Raw genomic sequence first — 21,553 nt, forward strand, 5'->3', positions numbered from 1 at the left:
AGAGAAACACACGACACTGATGACTTCATTGAGCTGAAATAGGGCCTCCATCCATCAGAAGCTGGAAAGGCTTGTTATGAAAGATAGGATTTCCCGGATTGGAACTTATTTTGCCTCGCCGTACTCACTGCCACATAACGTGGGTACTTTTTGAATTTTAAAGTGTTTCTAAACTCGTGCACCAGAAGTAATAGGGGAACTGCAGCGCACTTCCCTATACGCAAAGCGAAAGCAGAAACGAGCGGAAAATGCAATATCACGACACCAACGGGAGATGCAGAAGTTGCCTTTTGTAAGTTGCGCTTGGCTAATAGTGAAACCTTTTTATTTTGACCCGCTACATCTTAGATAGCTTTGACCAATCAGAATGCACCAAACACATTAAATAGCGGATGTCTTCACACGCAGCTGCTGGCCTTTCTGTTTCAGCCAGCACTACTAATTTTTTCCATGACAGCCTGAGCGATAGGGGTCAAGAACCACTTCATGTACACAATGCGTGCAAGGCCAGAACAGATGCCTATGCCCCCTTTAACCCCACAAACAATCATTTTGGGTTCATTTCACAGGTGAACTCCGGCGCCCCGAGTGAGTTGCACCAGGCGTGTGTGGGCCAGCTCTTCACCCTTTTTCATCGCGAGGCTCCAATCTCCGAGCCATCTGCTGTTATCTGGGGAATGTTCTCCACACACTTCATGGACATATATGTACCAGCGCTTTGACGTCTTTCCTATTTTTAGTGCCGGCTCGCGGCTGGAGGCTGTTATGATGATGTCACATAAGCCTATCAAAATAAATGTGATTGTTTGTCTTGGGTTGCACTTCCTGCCCGCTTTTCATGTCATGTTTGTTTTTGTTTACCCATCTGTCAAACTGGATTTTTTTTTTGGGGGGGGGGGGGGGGGGGGGGGGGGTTGCTTCAGTGTAAGGACTTGTTTTGCCTGACTTACATGTACATCGTCAGCTCTATTGTGTAGCGTTCACAAAGCATGGCGCTCTTTCAGATCAGAGCTTCACCTAGTTGTTAATGTTAATTATGGTGCTTCGTTGTAAATAAAGAAAACTGTCTAGACCTTCAAAGTGATGATATTTAAAGGGATAATTAGAGACATTTAGATACCACTTTTTGGCAGCCACAAGCAAGAACACTTTAATTTTTGTACGGATTAAACAAACAAACTATAACATGTTAATAGCTTCAAAGTAGAGCTGTAAAAATTAGTCGATGAATAAATCAAATTAAATTAAATTAATTAGTCAATCGACAGAAAATTAATTGCCAACTATTTTGGTAATTCATTAATCATTTTGAGTCTTTTTTTTGTTTTAAAGAAAAATTCTCTGATTCCAGCTTCTCAAATGTGAATATTTTCTTGTTTATTTAAACTTCTATGATTAAACTAAATATTTTTGGGTGATGGATTGGTCGATTACGGTCGGGACAAATAGAAAACATTTGAGGACAATTTTCTGGCATTTTACAGACCAACAACTAATCAATTAGTCAAGATAATTATCGATAATGAAAATAATCAGAGATTAATGGCAGATTTTGTTAGTTTTGGACGGAGCCAGACTAACTGTTTCCCCCCTTTTCCAGTTTTTATGCTACATTAAGCTAACCACCTGCTGGGGTTAGCTGTGAAACAGAGAGATTGGTGAAGACTATCTAACTCTTGACAAGAGAGCAAATAAGCATATTTTCCAAAATGTCCAACTACTCCTTTAAGGTTCAGTTTAAGCTATCCTTAATGTTGGGGGAAAGGTTACTTCAGGAGGCTGAAAAATCAGTCCACCTTTGGGGCATAAAAAGCCTTGAACTCTAAATATTTTGGTATGTTTCCAGTACACTGGAGTCAAAACCGGAGGAGTATGCTGATCCCATGTGACAGATGAATTGTGTTCTGTTCTGTCTGCATTTGAAAGCTCTGACATGGGAAACAGGTAGTCACCCTCAAGGTGTTTTGAGGTGGGGAAAAGAGACTCTTCAAACACCACCTCCCATCCTCCTCTGCCGTCCCATCACTCCTATTCCCTCTATCGTCCTCCTGTCCTGTGCAGGTAAGAGCAGACTAGAGCTGATGACAAGTACCGCAAGTGATGAACGGCATCAGTTGTCAGCTTGTCAGCTGCGACACAGCCACACCTTTCAGTGTGGCCCATGCCTAGCAGATAACACAGCTGAATAAAACACTACAGTAGGTCAGTGCCGGTGTGTCATGATGTCCAGGGCAAGCAGCCGACCTCGTGTACAGTGTTCAAAATGCACTTCATTTACATTCCTCTGGCTACACTTGGGATATGGGAGATGAAGACTGTGAATATTGGCACTAAAACTGCATTGACCCAATTTTTTGTGCTCTCTAAATTTAAACTACATCACGGAGAGCAGTTCACAAACCAGCCTCCCATCTCAGTAACTAAGGTCTATTTATTTGCATTTGCAGCAAATAGTGCCAAGATTATAAGAGATCAGTGGAAGTAAATTAGAATTTATAGTGTACTTAGTGTACTCTTTTTTCTCTTTTCTCTGTTTCCTACTATTTTACACCCATCAAGAAATTGTGGTTGAGTTGTCAGCTTGCAAAAATACACAGTGCTTTGATGTTGCATTACTGGTCATCATATAACATCCTGTCGAAATTCAGTTAAACAAACAGCGCTGCTCTAAACCTGCATTAACTGATGTTTTTCCATTTCCAAGCAAAAAAATGAACCAATTCGCAGTGTGTGAGGTGAAGCCATAAACTCTTGATATCTTTCTGCCTGCGAGCTTTATTCTTGCTGCAGAAGTTAGCGCTGATAATACTGTCAGATGGCTGCATAAAGGCTAATAATCATATGTGGGTGGCTTCGGTGCAAGAGGGAGAGCTGACTAGCACAAGTAATACTTATCTATTTTTAAGCTGCTGCTTGAGGGCTTCCTTTGTGAAGTGTGTGGATGGAGCTTATCTGAATATAAGTCTTGTATAGGGGAGAGTTTAAAGTTGGTATTTAGGGATGGGTACAGTTCATGTTTAAGTAATTAAGGCCTGAGATGGACTTTTTTTATTCAAAGATGGTCATTTATGAGTTTTTCATGTATTTCATGGACTCAAAGACATCCCTGGATCAGGGCTTTAACCTTTGACTGAAACAAACTGAATATGATTGATGCCAGTGATGGGAAACGTTGCAGCCAGCAGATATGCATTGTAACTTGTAGTAGATTTTAGGATTACCAAGGTCGTGGGAGATGAGCACCGTTAGGAAACAAGATATATGACACCTGTTAATTGAAACATGAACCTGTCCACATGTGAAGTGAATTACCTTGAAGTACTGCCCATGACAAATGAGATGGTCTGTGACCTTTGACCTCAGAGAATGCGCCCACTGGGCTTGCACCCCGTGATCATCGGCGGGGTTGAGTTCAGTTCACAATGTGTAAGTGGTATTTAAACCTGATAGGCCAGAGGCTTTAAAGACTGAACGCGGCTCTGTTTTTCCGCTCATGCTTCTTTTCATCAAGGTGAATGGAAATAATGAGGGCAGAGGGTTTCAATAGCTAAATCAAGAACTCTAAAACGGGAAAACCAAAGCCTCAAAATTATCCAAGAGATACATGGTGTCAGTGAAAGAGAATCTTTTTCAGCATTCATGTAATTTCAAGGAACCTCTGATGCTGCGCTGTAGTCATTTAATTAAATTGGTCTCTTAGTTCTCAACCATTGCCATAATTATTTGGCTGCTGTTGAGTTCATAAATTTAATGAAAAGTAATTTTCACAAAAATACTTTGAGGTAAAATGTTGATTATTGCAATCTTGTACAATAACATTAACCTGTTGGGAGAGGTGCTGCTTGTGTCGCATTGTGCTTTTCACATTTGCATGTCTCAAAGTAAGTCTGGTGTAGTTTTTTGATCTATTTATTGTAAAAACAATATTTTATATTATCAATGGATCATGTGTGTGTGAAAGGGTTGCTAATAGTGATGAATTAGCATGCAACTGTGCAGTTTCCCTCAGCTTTACTGAGCATTTTAGCATCTTTTAAGTGATATTTTGGTTTCCTGGCACAAAACTTTGCTGTTTTTGGTTCAGTCTCTCATCAACTTCACTTGCAGCAGCTGCAGCAGGCAACTCTTCAGCAAAAAGCCCTCATAAATGCACTGAAGGCTATGTGCCCAGCACCAAACAGCGGACGGACAAAGTCAGTGACAAGCCAGTCGACCCTTATTTAGCTTCTAAAGAGTTTCCCTCAAGAGTTAGTGAAGAGTAAAACAGAGCTAAAAAAAAGAATGAATATTATACATCAATCAGACTTTAAATGAATGCTAATGTTGCACCGTACCTGCTGGATGTGTAAGTAGGCAACTGTTTGCTGAAACAGTAGTTGCATTGACCAAAAATGATCTCAAAGGACAAACAGTGTAGGGGCATGTGAGGATTGTTTTAATACAGACTTGAAAAAAAGTTGAACGTATTCTTTATACAGTTCCTGTTTGGTCATTTGTAATCATGTGATCTGTTTCCTTACAAGCTCCTCCACAGTCATCTGGATGTTGATATAAAACATGCTCATCTTCATCTGGCTGGAAAACAATCTTTATATTTGACAGCAAAAATTGATGATGTTTTTTTCCGTGGCTTGCTTGGCTGGAATGATTCATCGTAGCTTTTAGCACTAACCCATTACAGGCTTCGCCGCAGCTCCAGATTTGGCCTATTATTAGCCTCTTTTCTCTAGGAAACAAGGTCACTCAAATAGCCTTGTCTTATTAGGCTGTCACTATTCATTTGGCCTTAAAGAAACACACATCCCATTATTAAATGTGTCTGCATCATACACTAAATCCACTCTTCATTTGCACATACCTGACATAACATCGTCACCATACATTTGAATTGAGTTAGCGCAATCAAACATCCATTTTTATCATGCCAGCATAATGGCCTGGGATTGAAAGAGCAGAATCAAGTGATGCTCCAGCCGTACAGCCCCTGCTAAGTGAAAGCGACTGCCCTATTTCTGTCCAGGGTTAGGGCTCAGCTGTCGTCTGGGAGTAGATCACCTCATGAAAACTCCCCAACCCTCCGCTATCTTCCCTGCCATGCACCCTAAACTTGGGTGCATGGAGGGTGCCTTTGCTGAGATATCTCCTTATGTTAACACAGGCCTTTCAGACTGCCAGGTGACACAGATTATTATGTCAAAAGAGGCTTCCGTAACATTCCCGATCACATGCGCTTGCAGCGGTGCATCTGTCAAATGAGTAATGTGACACGTACTCTCTAAGATGCCATGGGGAACCTGCAAGAGCTCCAGTTGTGTGCATGTGCAGTTTGTGCATCTATCTGTGCATTAATCCCTCAGTTTTGCAGCAATAATTAAACTATTCGCTTCAAGTGATAAGGGGACGGAGTAGAACGTACGCTGCGTAAACACACTGAGCGGAACCCAGACACAAGCACGTAAAAGCAGCATCCACAGCTGAGAAGAAGGCCGCAGCGTGTGAACACTGGCGAGATCAGGTTGCTATTATTATTCAACTTGATGAGAATGGTCTGAAACAATCTACCGCCCCCCCCCACCCCTCCTCCCTCTCTCTCCCCCTTCTTTGCCCCACCTGCCATTCTCTCAACTGTCTCTCCTCTCTCCCCGTTTCTCTGCCAATTGGTTTCTGTTCCTCCGCTTCACTGCCTGACATGATTGGCCCTCGGACAACGTCTGCTTTCTCATTTCATTCTGCCCCTTGATACTTTGACAGTTGAAGCCCCTGGTGACATTGGACGGGGGAGGTGAAGTCCTACACACGGTTAACATGCAGTGAAATGGTGGTCCGCTCATCAGTAATGGACGTGTGGGTTTAAACCTATATCTGGCAGGCGATGTCACCTTGGGGCTTTTGTTCCAGGGATGAACCCTTCTCGGAAGAACGCTTTTGCTTTTCATAGGAATCAGGCTTCTCACTGACTGTACACTTGCTAACTCTCACCTGATTACACAGGCCACGACAAGCTTTTCAGACCACCAGTGACTAATTGAAAGGGTCTGAAGGGTTGAGCCGGCACTATCAGGGTATTTCTCGACATCACTTTTCAGACGTCCTCTGATAACATCAAAGCGTGACTATTTCTATCTGCGCGATAGTGCTGCTGTCTGGACCCACAAGTCGGGGGAGGAGATGAGTGTGTCAGTGTCACAGGCGCCAACAACAGGCATTGGGTGACATGGGAGCATGGGGAGCTGGGCGTCTGGCTTCTCTCAGATGGGGCTGAGTTGTCCTCACTTCAGCAGTCACCCATCTGTGAGTGCTGCTTGTCTGGGTCACCTGCACTGCCATGCTGGTAGACCGGACTGGGTACAGTTGCTGTACGTGGACTAAACAGTGGGTATTTTCCCAGTCTGATCTCTGTGATGTGGGTTTTTGAAGGCTGATATCAATACTGGACTAGACTGAATAACGCTGGTGACTGATTATTTTGTTCTACCTTTAAATTAAAAAGTAGCATACAGAGTGTTAGCTGTTTCCCTGCCTTTAAGCTAAGCTAAGCTAACAAGCTAGTCGTATATTTACTAGACAGATATGAGAGTGCTATCAATCTTCTTATCAAACTCTCAGCAAGAAAACAAACTAGCATATGTCACAAAATGTCAAACTATTTCTATAATTAATTCAAATATTAACTGACAAAAAAAACTATCAAAATCAAAAAAGGACCTAAACTAATGGCTGTAAAGTGAGCACAGTTAGGAAAAACAACATTTGATTATACTATACACACTACTGGTGTATGACAGATACAAAATACTGTATCAAAAGTTATGACAGGAGGCCAGTATCAGTTAGTATTAGCCTAGTAGCATGCAGTTGCATATATATTAGTGTACCTTTATGTGCTTTATGTGTTGCACCATGGATAACCAAGCAAAAAAGTCTACTATCCCCACAAACACACATTCAGCCAAACAGCCCTCCTCCCTCTTGCCAGCTGTCTTTCCACAACACTTGACTTGCACACCTCATCTGGTTTCACAAACCACACCAGAGAACAGTCTCTTCGGAAACACTCAATTAAAAGCAGTAAACACAGGCTTCCTCTTAGGGATCAGTCATAGGTGCTGAGGGCTGTGACAGTGATGTCACGCCGCCGGGAACACGCCTACAATGACATGACTTTCAGATCTGTCGTTAGGTTTTAATCAACTCACTCACGCACGTCTTGGCGTCTGAAGACAAACAGTGAGAGTGCGCCAGTGTAATTTTGTGGTATTGATACACTTGAGTCACTCTTATCCTCCTTTTATCCTCTCAAGGAACAGGAACAACAGCAAACAGTCGGAGATCAAAGCCAAGGGTAATGAAAGACAAAAGTCTCATGACACATGCTGTATACTGCTGGGCTGCTATATAGTCACAATTGGCTGTCAGCAGTGATGCTGACAAATTATTTTTATCTGGCGTTGCACAAGATATTTCCCGCTGAATCGTCCAACATCCCCTTAAATTATCACAAACATTGAAATCCTGATGAATCCGCTATTCTATATCCCCCTGTTTTCACTACATTTTCAACAGTTTCACTCAAACAAGCTATAATTTAATGTCTGTCATTAAAAATCTCACCGTATGTTGACATCATTGTAGTAAATACAGCTGCTGGGGGGGAAACAGCAGGATATATAAACAGGATATGTTTCTGTACATTCAAGCTGTTTGTTATGGTGTTAAGTGGAGTACGTGGATATACACTAAAGTGTATATCCACGTACTCTATAAGTGTTTCCATGTCCTCAGTACAACAAGTGACTGCTTTTACAAAACCATAAAGATGACATTGTATATTATAAGCTGTAGCTGTAGAGGAGAGCTATAAGGTGAAAAACATGCAGCACCTATGGGATGCATTCACATGTTTTTTCCTGTTACAGCATGAATTCACAATTGATTCAGTTTGAATTTTTTGACCCTGAGCTACACACAATACCTGAAAATGATAAGCATCTTTGATAGGACTGATCCGAGCTTTCATTTTCTTTTTTGGGGTTATTTGATGTAGGCTGCTGACAATCTATGTGCAGGCAGTAACACTTTCAAATTTCAAGGTGAGTGCTGGTGAGGTGCAGGCGAGAGGAAGTGACAACATATGAATTCACCTTTAAAACCAACTCATATGATTGGATGTTTGATCCCGATGGTTGTAGCATCCATATTAGACTCTGCAGACACATTAAAGTTGCATACGTCTGCCAAATGAGCTGTTAGATATTGCTAAACCCTCACTGAAATCTAATGGCATATGTGCAAGTTGCATGTTGCCTTTAACATAAGGATAGGATATTGAAATTTCAGCGCTATCACATATTCACACTCTGATATTCAAATGTTATGTAAATTTAATTTCGTCATTTTCAACAACCTCTTGAAACCACTTAACCAAAACTTTGAGATAAGCACAGCTTCTTGTTGTTTGTGTGGCAAATATTAACACAGTCCACAGCTATAAAACACCGGTGTGCGTCACACAGATACACAACAACAGTATACCCTCACTAAGTCCTGAGCTGGCTCCCCCTTGTACCGCCAGTCACCTCCCTCCCCAAACAGCAGCTTCCACATCAATTTCCCTGCAACACTCCTGTTACTCGCAAACTGAAGCCTCTGGCCAACAGCTTCCTGACACTGACGCTGTTGGTGTTCTACCGTCCCGTATGACTCAGTAGATCCACGGTAATTTCCCATGACATTTCTGTAACCGTGAGCATCAGCATCAGCTGAGCCGCTCATCCCCTCTGTGTGTCTTGACCTCCTCGTTGCTGGCTCAGAATCTTTTGTGTCTCAGCCCGTTCTCATTTGCTGCGTTCGCAGGCAATAAATGATTGTAAATCTGTCTACATTCAGTGTCAGTGACATGAAGAATGGTTCTGAAATGAGAAAATTAAGGTAGCGGGACTTTACACAATGGCTAATGGTCACAGTTGTATAAATGTTTGGGATCATGATTCAGCCTGAACAGATTGTTATTCAGGATGTCAACTTCAAGTTCAGCAGGTGGGTGGTATCTAATCAGGCATAGGCGGCATAATTTTCAGACATTTTAACTGTTTATTTAACCCAGAAACATTATCACTATCACCTGTAATGACACTTCAAGATAAAAAAAGTTTAAAAAGTGGCTGCATGGTTCATACCCACAACTTGCGTATGAGGAGGCAATACTACACCCCCTGCTGAGTACACATGGGTGTCTGCCAACAATAACACATGGTGGTGCCAAAATAAAAAACACTTCATGCTTGGCCACCTTGCTTTTTACTCCAGGTTGAGCCGGACCACCCCGATGCTTGAGTCCACTAGGCATTCCTAGCGCTTCAAGTGTTACCCATCAAATCATTACAGGTACTTTGTGGTAAGACGGCTTTTATTTTCCTTCAGAGAGCTACGTGTTTTTATTAGATGGAAAGTGAAAATGTTACATGTGGCTTAGATCGAATAGCCATTTAATTGGATGCACCAATGCGTGGAAGAAAGGGGGAATACCTTTAAAGCGAAAGTTTGTTTAGTCAGCATGGTTAAATGGCATTTCCTGAAATGAGGACAAAAAGTAAAGACAAGTGACCTTGGTATGAAAAACACTAACACGCAAGCAACTACAACCAGGTGTTGCATCGTGGTCAGGAGTGACAAAAGTTCATATTAAGCACTAGTAATGATCATAATATCTGAAAACTATATATAGCCCATTAAGTGGCAGGCTTTGAGGCAAGTGAACATATAGATGTGGACAAGATCAAACTTTTGTAGGATTCATTGTTTTATCTATATGATTCCTTCCTTCTTGTCTCTTTTGTATGGTTTTTTATAGTTTTTCAATCCTTTAAAACAGTATATGCTCATCACTAATCCCTAGAATGCCTTCAATTTGCTAAATATATCCAGTTTTCTATTCAACAAACAAACTCATAAGACATTGTACTGATAATATGGCATTGCAGATAAGTTAAAACATTTTGGGGAAAATGTGAATCATATATTATGAGGTAAAAGTGTGTGAGAACTAAGAATTTAAACTGGTATTTTATGATGATAATAAAACAACAACAGCAGCAGCAACAAAAATATCCATCCAAGTGCTCACTCCATTTGACTGCTAATATGTAAAATAAATGAACAAATCCAGTATTTATCCATTCAACAGGTTTCTCCTGAGTATTCAAAGTTTTACTATTACTAAAAGAAACAGATTTTTTTTCTCTTGCTTTAGTTATCTCATCGTTGTAGTGGTAAATGCTACGGTTGAACTATGGTGAACTATGACCTTTTCCCCTTTTTCACATACCCAGTAATAGCCTCGTACAATAAACAATAGTGTAAACAATATGAAATAATATTTAAAGTACTATTATAAGCCCAGAGAGGAGATGGTGCGAATACGTGATGTCTGTAACGATGCCTGTTTGTGTGAGCCAGCTACATGTTATGTAATATTTTCAAGTTGTCTTCTTTGGTGTACACAGTCTATGATGGATTACCCAGCTCACTCTCTTTATTTCATCACTTAATCTATCAAAAGTGTTATTTGCAACATGTGTGACATGTGAATAATACAATAACATAAAATAATTAGGGATCATAATGAAATAAAGATAACATCAAGGACATGACTTCACTTTCAGTTTGTTGATATAATAAACATGGTAAAAGGACAAAGGTTCAAAGTAGTATTAATGAATAAATAGATAAAAAAAATAACTTGCAGAAAAGGACAGCAATAAAATCAGATTTATTTTTTAAAAATTCTTGGAGCATACTAACTGTATGTGCACATTTCTTATTGTTTATAAGTTAGATAGACTCAAAATACTTTCTAAATTCAGTCATGAAAAGTTCAAATGATGGGCGAGACCTCGAGATCTTGGATTTATAGATGTGAAATTTTCTCAGTAAAATTAATAAATTGACAGTCCGTTGAACCTTCTGTTTTTTGTTTTCATAGTATAGTATTACATCCTCGACTTCCAGCTTAACTGAATGATTGGTTTGAGTGTCAAAATAATCCTCATTTTTGCCTGATGTATACTGACATTCATAAAATAGATCATCGTAAATGTTTTCTTCTCCTTTTTAAAAAAAATAAATTCACATTCATTATCGAAATCAACATATCTTGAGAAAATTTTGTTGGTGGGATATATATTATGCACAATTTTGTAATGTACTTCTTTCAATTTGTTGGAGGTTTACTCAGCTCACTCTTTTTATTTCTCTTTATTGAACATTATGAACATACAGACATTCAGCTAGTGGACATGGAATGGACATTTTTGTACAATCCAAACTTCCAATGTGTGGAAAAAAGTAGATGTTAATCAAATTAAATATGAAAAATTAAACAAATTAAATTAAGTATAAAAAAATACAGTATCTAAACATAATAAATAAACAATAACATGAGTAAAAGTTGATATACCTCAATCAGGGGCAACAGAAAATATTTATTTAAACTATAACAGCGTATGTTCGCATTTTTTGTTCGTCATAAGGGTTAATGTATCTATGTACAAATTTAATTCAACCAGAAAAATATTAAGGCTTGGCTTGGGAAGTACTTAGAGAATCTACCTTTCTGTAAGTGAAATTTATCAACTACAATTATAAGATTTGTCGTATAACTCAAAGGTTTATTTTTACATTTGAATATAGTAATAATATATTTAGGTATAATTGTAACAGAATGTCCAGTCTTGTTATAAACAAACTCTATATCTCTCCAAAACACAGATGAGGAGGGGCACTGACAAAACAAATCATAACTGTTTCTGGCTCGTGCCGCAAAAGGTGCATTTAACATCTATGTCAATAAATTTGGAAATGATTGTGTTTACATGGATAAATGTTATGCTTTGGATAAAATCTTATCATAGTCTTGAAGCTCTTTCCTTATATGTTTGTTTGTACATTTTATGTTTACCCAGCTCACTCTCCCCTCATCCTCTGCTGATGATGACGTTATACTGCAGCTCCTGAGCCCGAGATCTCGCGAGGTTAAGGAAAACAATCCAGACGCCCTCTCGGTTCCCTCCTCCTCCCTCCCTCCCTCCTCCCTCCCTCCTCCCCACCAGCCCTCCCTTCCCACGCCCCAGTGCGCTGTGGGATAGTGGCACTATAAAGTATATCCTCTCTCGGAGAAAGATAAGAAGCCCGAGACAGGAGGGGGATGAAGATGGCGGACGCCAAGCAGAAGAGGAATGAGCAGTTAAAGCGATGGCTGGGCTCGGAGACGGACCTGGAGCCTCCTGTTCTGAAAAAGAAGAAGACGAAGGTGAAGTTCGATGATGGCGCCGTGTTTCTGGCCGCCTGCTCGAGCGGCGATACCGAGGAGGTGCTCCGAATGCTTGACCGGGGCGCCGACATCAACTACGCCAATGTAGACGGTCTCACCGCCCTCCACCAGGTTTGTGTCCGCCTGTTATAGGTGTTAACATCAGTCAGTGGCACTGCCAGCAGCGCCATATGATACAAATGTCGGTTTGCTGCTAGCAACTGCTTTCCCTGGAGCACCTGTCAAGTGGAAGCCATTCTCATCCCGTTGTTTACCTACCTAGCACACCCGTCCTTTTCGACGCAGAGTAGAGATGAACACACTGGCTTCTCTCTCTCTCTCTCATTTTTTGAATATTTCAATCTAAAAGTATGCATGACGAGTGCAAATCACAATGAGCTGCAAAGTTATCCGCTAAATGCTTCGCTTTCGGTACAACTTCTGCATTAAACTGGCTATGAGTGGGAGCAGTCTAATTGCTGTAACGTTACTGCTGCACTTTTTCAAGATTTTTTGGTTCGTTTTTATGTTGGAAATTGCATTCAAAAGACTAACACGCATCCGGTGTTTTATGGTTCGGTGATAGTGTTTGGTGAAAGTAATTTTGGGGGTGATGCGATCGAGTCATGCTAGGAGCTTAAACGCTAATGTTGTCATTGATTGAGACACATAGAGTCTAAAATGAAAACGACAGCGGTGGCTATAACCTGGCTAGCAGTAAAAGTCGTTTTGTTGATAAAACCCTCCACTGTGACTGACTACTCTCTGGAGAGGAAGCAGGAGCTAGCTAGCGTTAGTTTGTTACAACGTCATTCGGCTAAAGGCTAATATTATCATTCCTTGGCTGTTGGCTGTATGCCGTATTTTCGCAATATCCATGGTGTTGAGAGCAGTGTTTGTTACGTGCGCTGAAATATTATAAAATGATAAACATTGGTGAAGTATTGCAGTGCAGTGTTAGCCAGGCGAAAGGTATGCTAACGCTATATTAGCGTGCTAAGCTAGCTGTCGTTAGGCTAAGGTTAATTCATTCTTTAGCTAGCATCAGGAACAATGTCAGCGGGTAGCCTTTTGGCCTCTAAAAGTGACGTTTGGTGACTTTGGAATTCGGCTTTCGCCATTTTCACCATTTGGCTGGATTGTCAGCTTTGCCAAGATAGGTTTTTGCCCGCTAACGACGGGAGCTACGTTGACTAGCCCCCTGTACTTCCACAGATGCAATAATGCAAATGGCAGCTCGTTTTGACTGTCGGTGGTCAGTACCGCCAGGTGCTGTACGGTGTATGAGGCGTTTTGGAATCAAACATGCCAAAATGTCTGATTGTCAAGGTTAATAAAACACAACTCCAACGATTGTAACATTGTGGTAGCTAGTAGGTGCAGTTACAGAAAGAAGAGCAATGATATGACCAGGTTGGATTCAGAGATGTGTACATACATACTGTAGATTCGCGTCACAGTTATAATTGCTGCAATGTGGGATTTGTTATTTTACTGTGGTTTGTGAATGAGTCAGTGTAGTTTTATTAATTCAGCTGTATTTACTACTCTGTTCATTTTGTGTAATGCTCCAGATGTGGCCCCATCTCACCACCATTTACTATTTAACAATTTAATACCTGGAAGATTTATCAATAGGATCCTTTTTCAGAGAGAGACTTTAATGTTATTGCATCTAGTGACATTTGTTATAAAGGGAACACGATAATTGTATTTTAACACTGTCTGTCAGCTGCTGTGCATCAATAATAGACTTATTCACAGTTGTTAATACTCATAAAATTGTTGCCTTTGTTGAGTAATTAAAGAGTGACATTTGACAAAGGTCATTGGCTGGATTTGTACCCAGGACATCTCAATTACATGTATGTACCTTATACCACTGGTGCAACTAGACACCTCAGGTACTTTTTATCTGAAGAAATCAAAGTCTCAATTATTGCTGGTGGAAATGAGTCTGTCCACAATGCTGTCATTCTGTCAGCATTTGTATAAAGGTGCTTTCTTCTCCTATTTTGTTTGGATAGCAGGTGCTAAAATGATCAAAGGATCAACAGAAGAACTCTAATATTAAATGCTTAATGCTGGCATAGATTTCTAGTGATGTCACCTCATTACTCAGGCCCACATCTCCAGTCTTAATAAGCCTGAGTACAGCTCTGTGCAGCTCCTTGCCTCATGGTACATTTGTTTTCCAAGAACTTGTTACACCTACTAAAAGTTTTGAAAGCAAGTTTTCAGTGATAGAACATTAGCTTTATCTTTAAGATAATAAATTGATCTTATTTGCATGAGTATTTTCTCAGTGCGTATATTAGTCGTGTTGTTAAATCACCCACCCTTTGAGCTCAGAGTGCTATAATTAAATCTGGTATTAGCATGGCCCCCTGTGCAAACTCATTGGGTGGAAATGTTGCCTTTTTTTGGGCTGATGTCCAGGGATGAGCTAGAGTGAGGAAAGAATTTGCAGTGCCGTTCTCCAGACCTAACCATCTCTGGAGACGAGAGGCTGCTCTGTGTGTGTGTGTGTGTGTGTGTGTTGTAGGCCAGCATGTGATCCCTGGGTTTTGGGGTCTTATAAAGGAGTTGAAGGCGATACAGGGATTTGTGTTTGACGTGCTAATCCCAGAATTGCAGTGAGGTCAAGCTCATGTTAGTTTCCTTAGATGAAGTGAGGAGAGGAGGAGATGGACAGTCAGTCACATGATGTCTTACTTGATGTTACACTTTTCTTATTGATTTTAGATAACAGACCTCAGAGCGTAACATAGCATGGTATTTATGGCTGCAACTAATGGTAATTTTTTTATCCAATAATCTAACTTTTTTTTTTTTCAATTATTTTCTGATTAGTAGATTAATCCATTGGTTAACCCACTAATAAATAATAACCATAACTTCTACCGTTAATCTTTCAACCTCTTTATTCAAGCATTTTTTAATAAAAATACTTATTTTACAAATTATAACTTTCCGAAATGTGGAGCGTGCATACAGTGACATCCTTTTTATGGAAAAAATTTAAGATGAAATCTATGAATGAAGGAACCATTTCAAACTTTAACTTTTACCTAATGATGTTGTTCATCACAAAAGTTAAGATTTATGCAGTGGAGGCCTAATTATGAAAGGTGTTGTTTACTATATTCTGCCATTAATTACCATAGACAGTGTTGAGTATGATTTACTTCAATGGCTAGTGCCAATTTTAAATCTACGTCATTTAGGCGATTTTTATAGCTTTATGTGCATGAACAAAGTGCTTACTACCTGCAAATGCGCTGGAAAGTGACATCACCATACAACCATTAGCATCTGCTGTAGGGAGTCTGAAACATAACAGATAAGGACGCAACAACGACTCTCAGACACTGGCTACCAACAAACAAGCACACAAAACTCACTGTAATAGTTACGCTGCTGTCTCGTCTTTTTGAGGTCAGCGAGCCTCGGGATGTTTTCTTTTGAGATGCTCGGGCATAGCAGTTGTTCTGCTGTGGTAGACCGTTTCACTTTTACCAAGCGTGCAGAGCATCATATTATTTATTTAAAGAATTTCTACACTTTTGACAATAAGGTTCAGGTTGTTTTTTTTCTGGACAAAGTCTTATTTTCAGCATGCGTGAGAGTGGGAGTTGCCATAAACAGATGAATGTAAACCGTGAGACGCAACGACACGTTCCACACAAATCGACATATTCATGTAATTGATTACGTCAACGTTGTAAAGCAGCATATTCATTATTTTTCATTGCATTAACATGAACAGTAGTCTGTTCATTACTGGAAACATCACAGATAATTTTGACAGTTTAATACACAATAAAGTGCAATAAACTGCGGTGCCCCATTATTTTGAGTGACTGACCTCTGGCTTTGTTGTGAAGTGTGTCATGTTGTTACATCAGGGCTCACTCCTCACTGGGTGCAGCGATATCACTCCCAATGCTGTTGACCGATGCAGGGTTATAAATACCACTGCCACAAGTTCTCCTAACTGGGTTTCAGGAGATGAGACTAAGTTTGGGTATGACTCAGTGTCTGTAGCTCTGCTTTGTAGTGCAGGCCTGGCATAATCTCACATTTAGGATAGAGGTGGCATCTCTGTGTGAGTCACGGACCTTCTGTCACTTTAAAACTTGCTTGTCGCTGAAGGACCCATAAACATTCTCTCATCAGTAGTTTTCGCCATGATGTGATTCATGATGAGGGCCATTCTTGGCTCCTTGCGTGTATGGAGGTTGTTAGGGATAAGATAAGATAAGATAATCTGTGATGTCTCCAGTTTTTGATGGATGGACATATATGCAAGTACTGTGGAGTACCATGTGTGACTTTGTACCTCCTTTTTGTAGTTTCAAAATTTCCATTTTGTGATGTGATTGACTGAGAAAGATTTGCGAGAAAGACACCCAGAGTATATAGATTCAGGTGCACAGCAGAGAGGATATACAAGTGAATAAAGGGTCTATTAGACAAGGGGAGATTCCAGATCCTGTCGGCTAAACTCGTCTCAGAGGGTAGCATTCCAAGTCCCATCGTCCTAGCCCGTGCATTCCTCACATGACAGTCGTTGGAAACCACGGCAAAGAGAGAGAGCAGAGTAGACATTCCTCAGCTGTCACCTAAACCCCTCCCCTCTAGTCGTTCTCTCTGGCTTTCCTGTCCCCATACCATGCCAAGGCCCAGCTGACTGTTGCCCACTGAGCTCCATCAAGACAATTAGTGTTGAGGTAACCAGGGCTTGTCGCTTCACACAAGAAAATCTCCACACTGACCTACACCTGAACTTTTCTCCTCAGCGTTCACGGCCTTTGCTTATCCCCAGGACCGAGGTGACAGGACTCAGCTCAGCTTAACGTGTCGGGAGTTGGGTTTTACAATGCCTCTTACTCTGTTGACATTACACACCCTCATTATGGCCCTGAAGTCTATGAACATTATCTTGCACTGTCTCCATGACAACGACTCAGGAAAGGTTGCTAGTCACTTGTGTTGGTGGATTTGCATGTACAGAGTGGGAGTTGCATAACAGACTGAACAGAGAAAGAGTCTTTTGGCAGAGCGCAGCAGTTTAAAATGAGAATCAAACTTCATGAATCTCGCCATGGAACAATTACAGAGCATGTGGCGGACGATGGTGAGGTAGCTGTGTTTCTTTTCATCCGGACCAGCATCTGTCATTAACACATTACATAATTGCAGCGGATCTCACTACAGCTCCAACCCCGAGATTCTCAGCTGTGCTCACGGCTCGCAGTTGGCCAGCGAGGGGAGCAAAAAACAAATGCCTTTGACATGTCCCTGTCCTCCTGATAAAGGTATCATGGCATCCCCTTTATAGACCCCCAAGTCTTGTCTTTCTGCTCGAGGGAGAAAATCCCGGCATCTCATGTGGTGGAGAGGCCCGCTTGGCTGAGACGGGCAAAACATGTGTGCATCACATTTCATTACAGATCTTCCCCGTCGCTCTCACCTGTTTTGCTCGCCTACACAACAGAAATGAAGGTTGATCGTGTATTCGAAAAAAAAAAACAAAAACTGAATCCACAGTTATCTGTCAGGTCTCTAGCTTGATGATCTGCCTGCATAATAACCCCCAGATCTGATGACTGCTAGATAAAGACTTTCCAGAATGACATATTTTGAGGGTGAACGGTAACACACAGTGCTGTCTTTATAGTATTTCAGCAGCTTGTAGGGGCGGCCTAAGCGCTTTAGGCAAATGAGCTCTTTTTTTTGTGTAGGTTTAATTAGGAAGCCTACTGAAATTAACCACATTAATGTTAAACATTGTAACAACATTTATCAACATCCTTAGTTAAATCCTTTTGCCTTCAGGTAGTTTTTAAGGAAGGAGACGGATTCTCTTTTCAGAAAAGGAAAGCTTTCCGATTGCATATTTGTCGTAGAGATTTGAAAGATTGAGTAATTTATATTAAGTTATTGTTGAACATCACGGTCCAGGTAGTAAAGACATCACTCAGCTTGACTTCGTAGTGCTGCATTTCATTTGATATTTAGTCAGTTTTTCCAGTGTCATTAAGTAGTTGTGCTCTTTAAATGACTTATTCTTTGGACATGGCTCCGTTGGCGGCGGGATATAATGAACACAACCATTGCATGGATTGGAATATGAGGTATCATGCCTGTTTCTTTTGTTGGGCTTATGGAGAGGGCTAGCTTCTTAGCCACTGCTTCTGTTATGTTCCCTGTAGAGGAATTGCTATCCAGTGTTATGTCTAAAGTCACCTAATAAACCACCTAATAAAGGTTAACAGCTTTTTAAAAATGTTGCGCTTAATGAAAGGGAAATGTATTGTTGCGTTTCTTCTGTAAAATGCATTTAAAATGTTGCTTAATAGAATGAAAAACAGGATCTCAGTGCTCAACAGTAACTGCATGTACCGTCTAGAGATATTTGATGTCTATTCATTGTGGAAGAAGTCTGCTTTCACATCACTTTTCTTGCAAACGGTTTGCACGAGGTTTCCAGTGTCTTTGTTATGGTTTAAGGCTGGCTTACAGTAGCTACCAGTCACTCATGCATTTCTAACATATTGCAGAATACATTAAGATGCAACTCAATAATTCATGGACTGGAATCTAGACAGTCTAGATGTTATTGTTCTTTGTCTAGCCCAAACAGTCGACTGCCAGTCTTCTTTAAATGTGATGTGTCATATTTTGGTGTTTTTGTTGTTGCTAATATCGAAACCTAATTACTGCTTCCAATGTGAGTAATGATTGCCAGTGACACATCTTTGTTTGATATTTTAAAATCTGGTCTAGAAGCCAAAGCCCACACTGACTCATGTAACAATTCAACAAGATTTGTAGTGGCTCTACTTCTGGCAATGTATACAACAGACTAAACATAATTTAATTTGATTTATTCTTATTTTGTATCTTGGTGCCATCTCTTCAGAATTCTGATTAAATAAGCCATGTTTTAGTTTCTTAAACAGCATCACATCTAATACAGTAGCGGAAATATGATTATTAAGCTATTAAACCACATGGAAAAAAAAACAAAACAGGTCTCGCACAAGTAAATAGTGAATTATCTATTAAATTCAAACAGATGGTAACAGCAACATTATGAATACAAGAAAGCAAGCACGGAAATTATACCATATCCTGATCAATATGGATTAAAGCCAAACGAACGTGACTCAACAGAAGAAACAAATAGTGAATGGACAGTGCAGCTGGAATAAGCTTGTGTGTTGCGCATGATGTGTGTGTTTTAACTTCACACGGTAGACTTAAAGGAGTCATGTGTACTTTGGATGTTTTGAATCGCTGTAGTTCTACTGTAGATGCACTAATATGAGCTACGTATCACACTCTAAATTCAGCTTCTCATATCTCAGTGTAGGTCATCAAACGCGATGCTGAATTCCGCCATTGTCACATCAGTGTGCTTGATGACTGACGGTGCTAATTTTAGATTCGGAGCAGCAGAACATGCACATATCACCTGTGTATAATTGGCAGGTCTCTCCTTGTCAAGCTGGCCTCGCTCACTGTTTCGTTCAGTCTCTCTCTACCTACCCCGTCATCAGAAAAACAGGAAGTTCCTTGTGGTGTTTTGCGCGCCAATGCTTTGCAACACGTCAGGTCATCTGCTGATTGTGACACGTTGTCGTTGTTGTTGCCTCGCTCACTTCCAAGACTCGACTGACAAATAGTCAGTCAGTATGTATGCTAAATTGTTTTGAAGGTTTGGTCTGTAGTACCTGGACTTCCTAACAGAGTCTATTTGAATAGTAGTTTCCAGTTAAAATCAAATTTACATAATCCAAAGAAGAGCAGCGCAGAGTATAAAACAACCATTTAAACGACCAAGTTAACATGCTGATAATGTAAAGGTAAATAAATGCATGCAAAGGTGTTTTCAGTGAGAGATATTTTTATTTTATTGAGCTCAAGAAAAGACTATATGTGCCATTTAAAACTAAAATCATTCATGGCGCTGTTTATTCCAGTCTGGATAGACCCTATTGATCCCAGCTCTTTTTTTTAAATTTTATTTATGACACTGCTGAGATAACGCATAGCGAGGATAAAGTGCCAGAGGCATCCCCACCAGAGGATCTGGAACAGCGAGGGTTCTCAGAAGTATTTCAAGTGAGCGTTGCTGCAGGTTGGAACTGGTTCACCTGGGGTCGTAAGAAGAATTCCTCAGTGGAGCAAACCTGCTGCCACGTATGTGAGCTGTGCTGACTAGACGGCAAGGCTACGGACACGGACTTGACCTTGCCTAAAAACACATTTCACGTGGGCGGACTCCTTTTGAATCGGAATAGTAGTGTGATGAAATTACGGCAGTGCTGTTCTATATATAAATTCAGGAAAATAAAGGGTTGATTTAAATCCAGAGGACTCAATGTTTTATCCTTTTTTTTACAAGCAGTTTTCACTCATTTGAGTATTTATCACCTCGACATGAAGTTGTGGCTCTTTTACTACGTGAAACAGCTTTTGAGGGTGATATAAAAACAACACGCATGCACATTTACGTGTTTAGACTTTTGTGTAAGGTGGATTGATTAAAAGATCCCGCAAGGTGCCTTAACAATTTAATGCTCACCACTTGCTTTTCTGTCTTGCCCCTACGTTTCCAAGCCATGCATAGTATTGAGCTGCTGTGAAATGTTTGTGGGATGACTTCAGCTCACTTTTTTTTTTTTTTCCCCACCCTGTGGCACATAGTGTGTCTGTCTTCTACTTAAGCCAGGTCTTCTTGAAGCCATCCCGCTGTTGTTTGCTTGGCGGCAGTCACATGCCTCACGCTGAGTGTTTTTTATGAGCTGTTTTTGAACTGAAAACACCTGGACCCAGAGGCTGTGAATTCCTCATTGTCTTACAGAGCAAGCGAGTACAATTAAGACAGAGAGCGCATGTCCATTTGTTGTCTGTGGAAGGGTGAGGTTACATTCTTTCCATTTATTCTCAAAATGGCCGTATCTTCAGTTGACGAAATGAGGGGTAAAGGTGAAAATGGTGATTGACTCACACAATATAGACTTATTTCAGTTGGCGAGGCTTTTGCTCATTGTTTCTTCTGCCTGTCACAGAGCTTGAAATTGCAACCTGTCCAACAACTAGAAGCCTGAAATTTGCCATTTAGTTTTTCATACATGCTGCTGCTTATATTGTTATACTATTTTTCTGTTGCTTTTTGACAGTTTCAACAAATTTCTAGGAAAAATGTCAAAAATAGATTACTCTACAATATGC

The 21,553-nt window shown here is 40.5% G+C and overlaps 1 protein-coding gene across 5 annotated transcripts in view; it reads left to right on the forward strand.

Moving 5' to 3' along the window:
- Nucleotides 1–12,101: 12,101 nt before the first annotated feature.
- ppp1r12a (protein phosphatase 1, regulatory subunit 12A) overlaps nt 12,102–21,553 on the forward strand; it is a 53,957-nt gene continuing 44,505 nt past the window's right edge. For all 5 annotated transcript variants that reach the window (XM_042403254.1, XM_042403256.1, XM_042403257.1 and 2 more), the window contains exon 1: nt 12,102–12,439. In XM_042403254.1, coding sequence (XP_042259188.1) covers nt 12,203–12,439 — 237 coding nt within the window. In that variant the 5' untranslated portion in view covers nt 12,102–12,202. The remainder of the gene's footprint in view (nt 12,440–21,553) is intronic.

This window comes from Thunnus maccoyii, chromosome 23 (assembly GCF_910596095.1).
Source record: "Thunnus maccoyii chromosome 23, fThuMac1.1, whole genome shotgun sequence".
NCBI classification, from domain to species: domain Eukaryota; kingdom Metazoa; phylum Chordata; class Actinopteri; order Scombriformes; family Scombridae; genus Thunnus; species Thunnus maccoyii.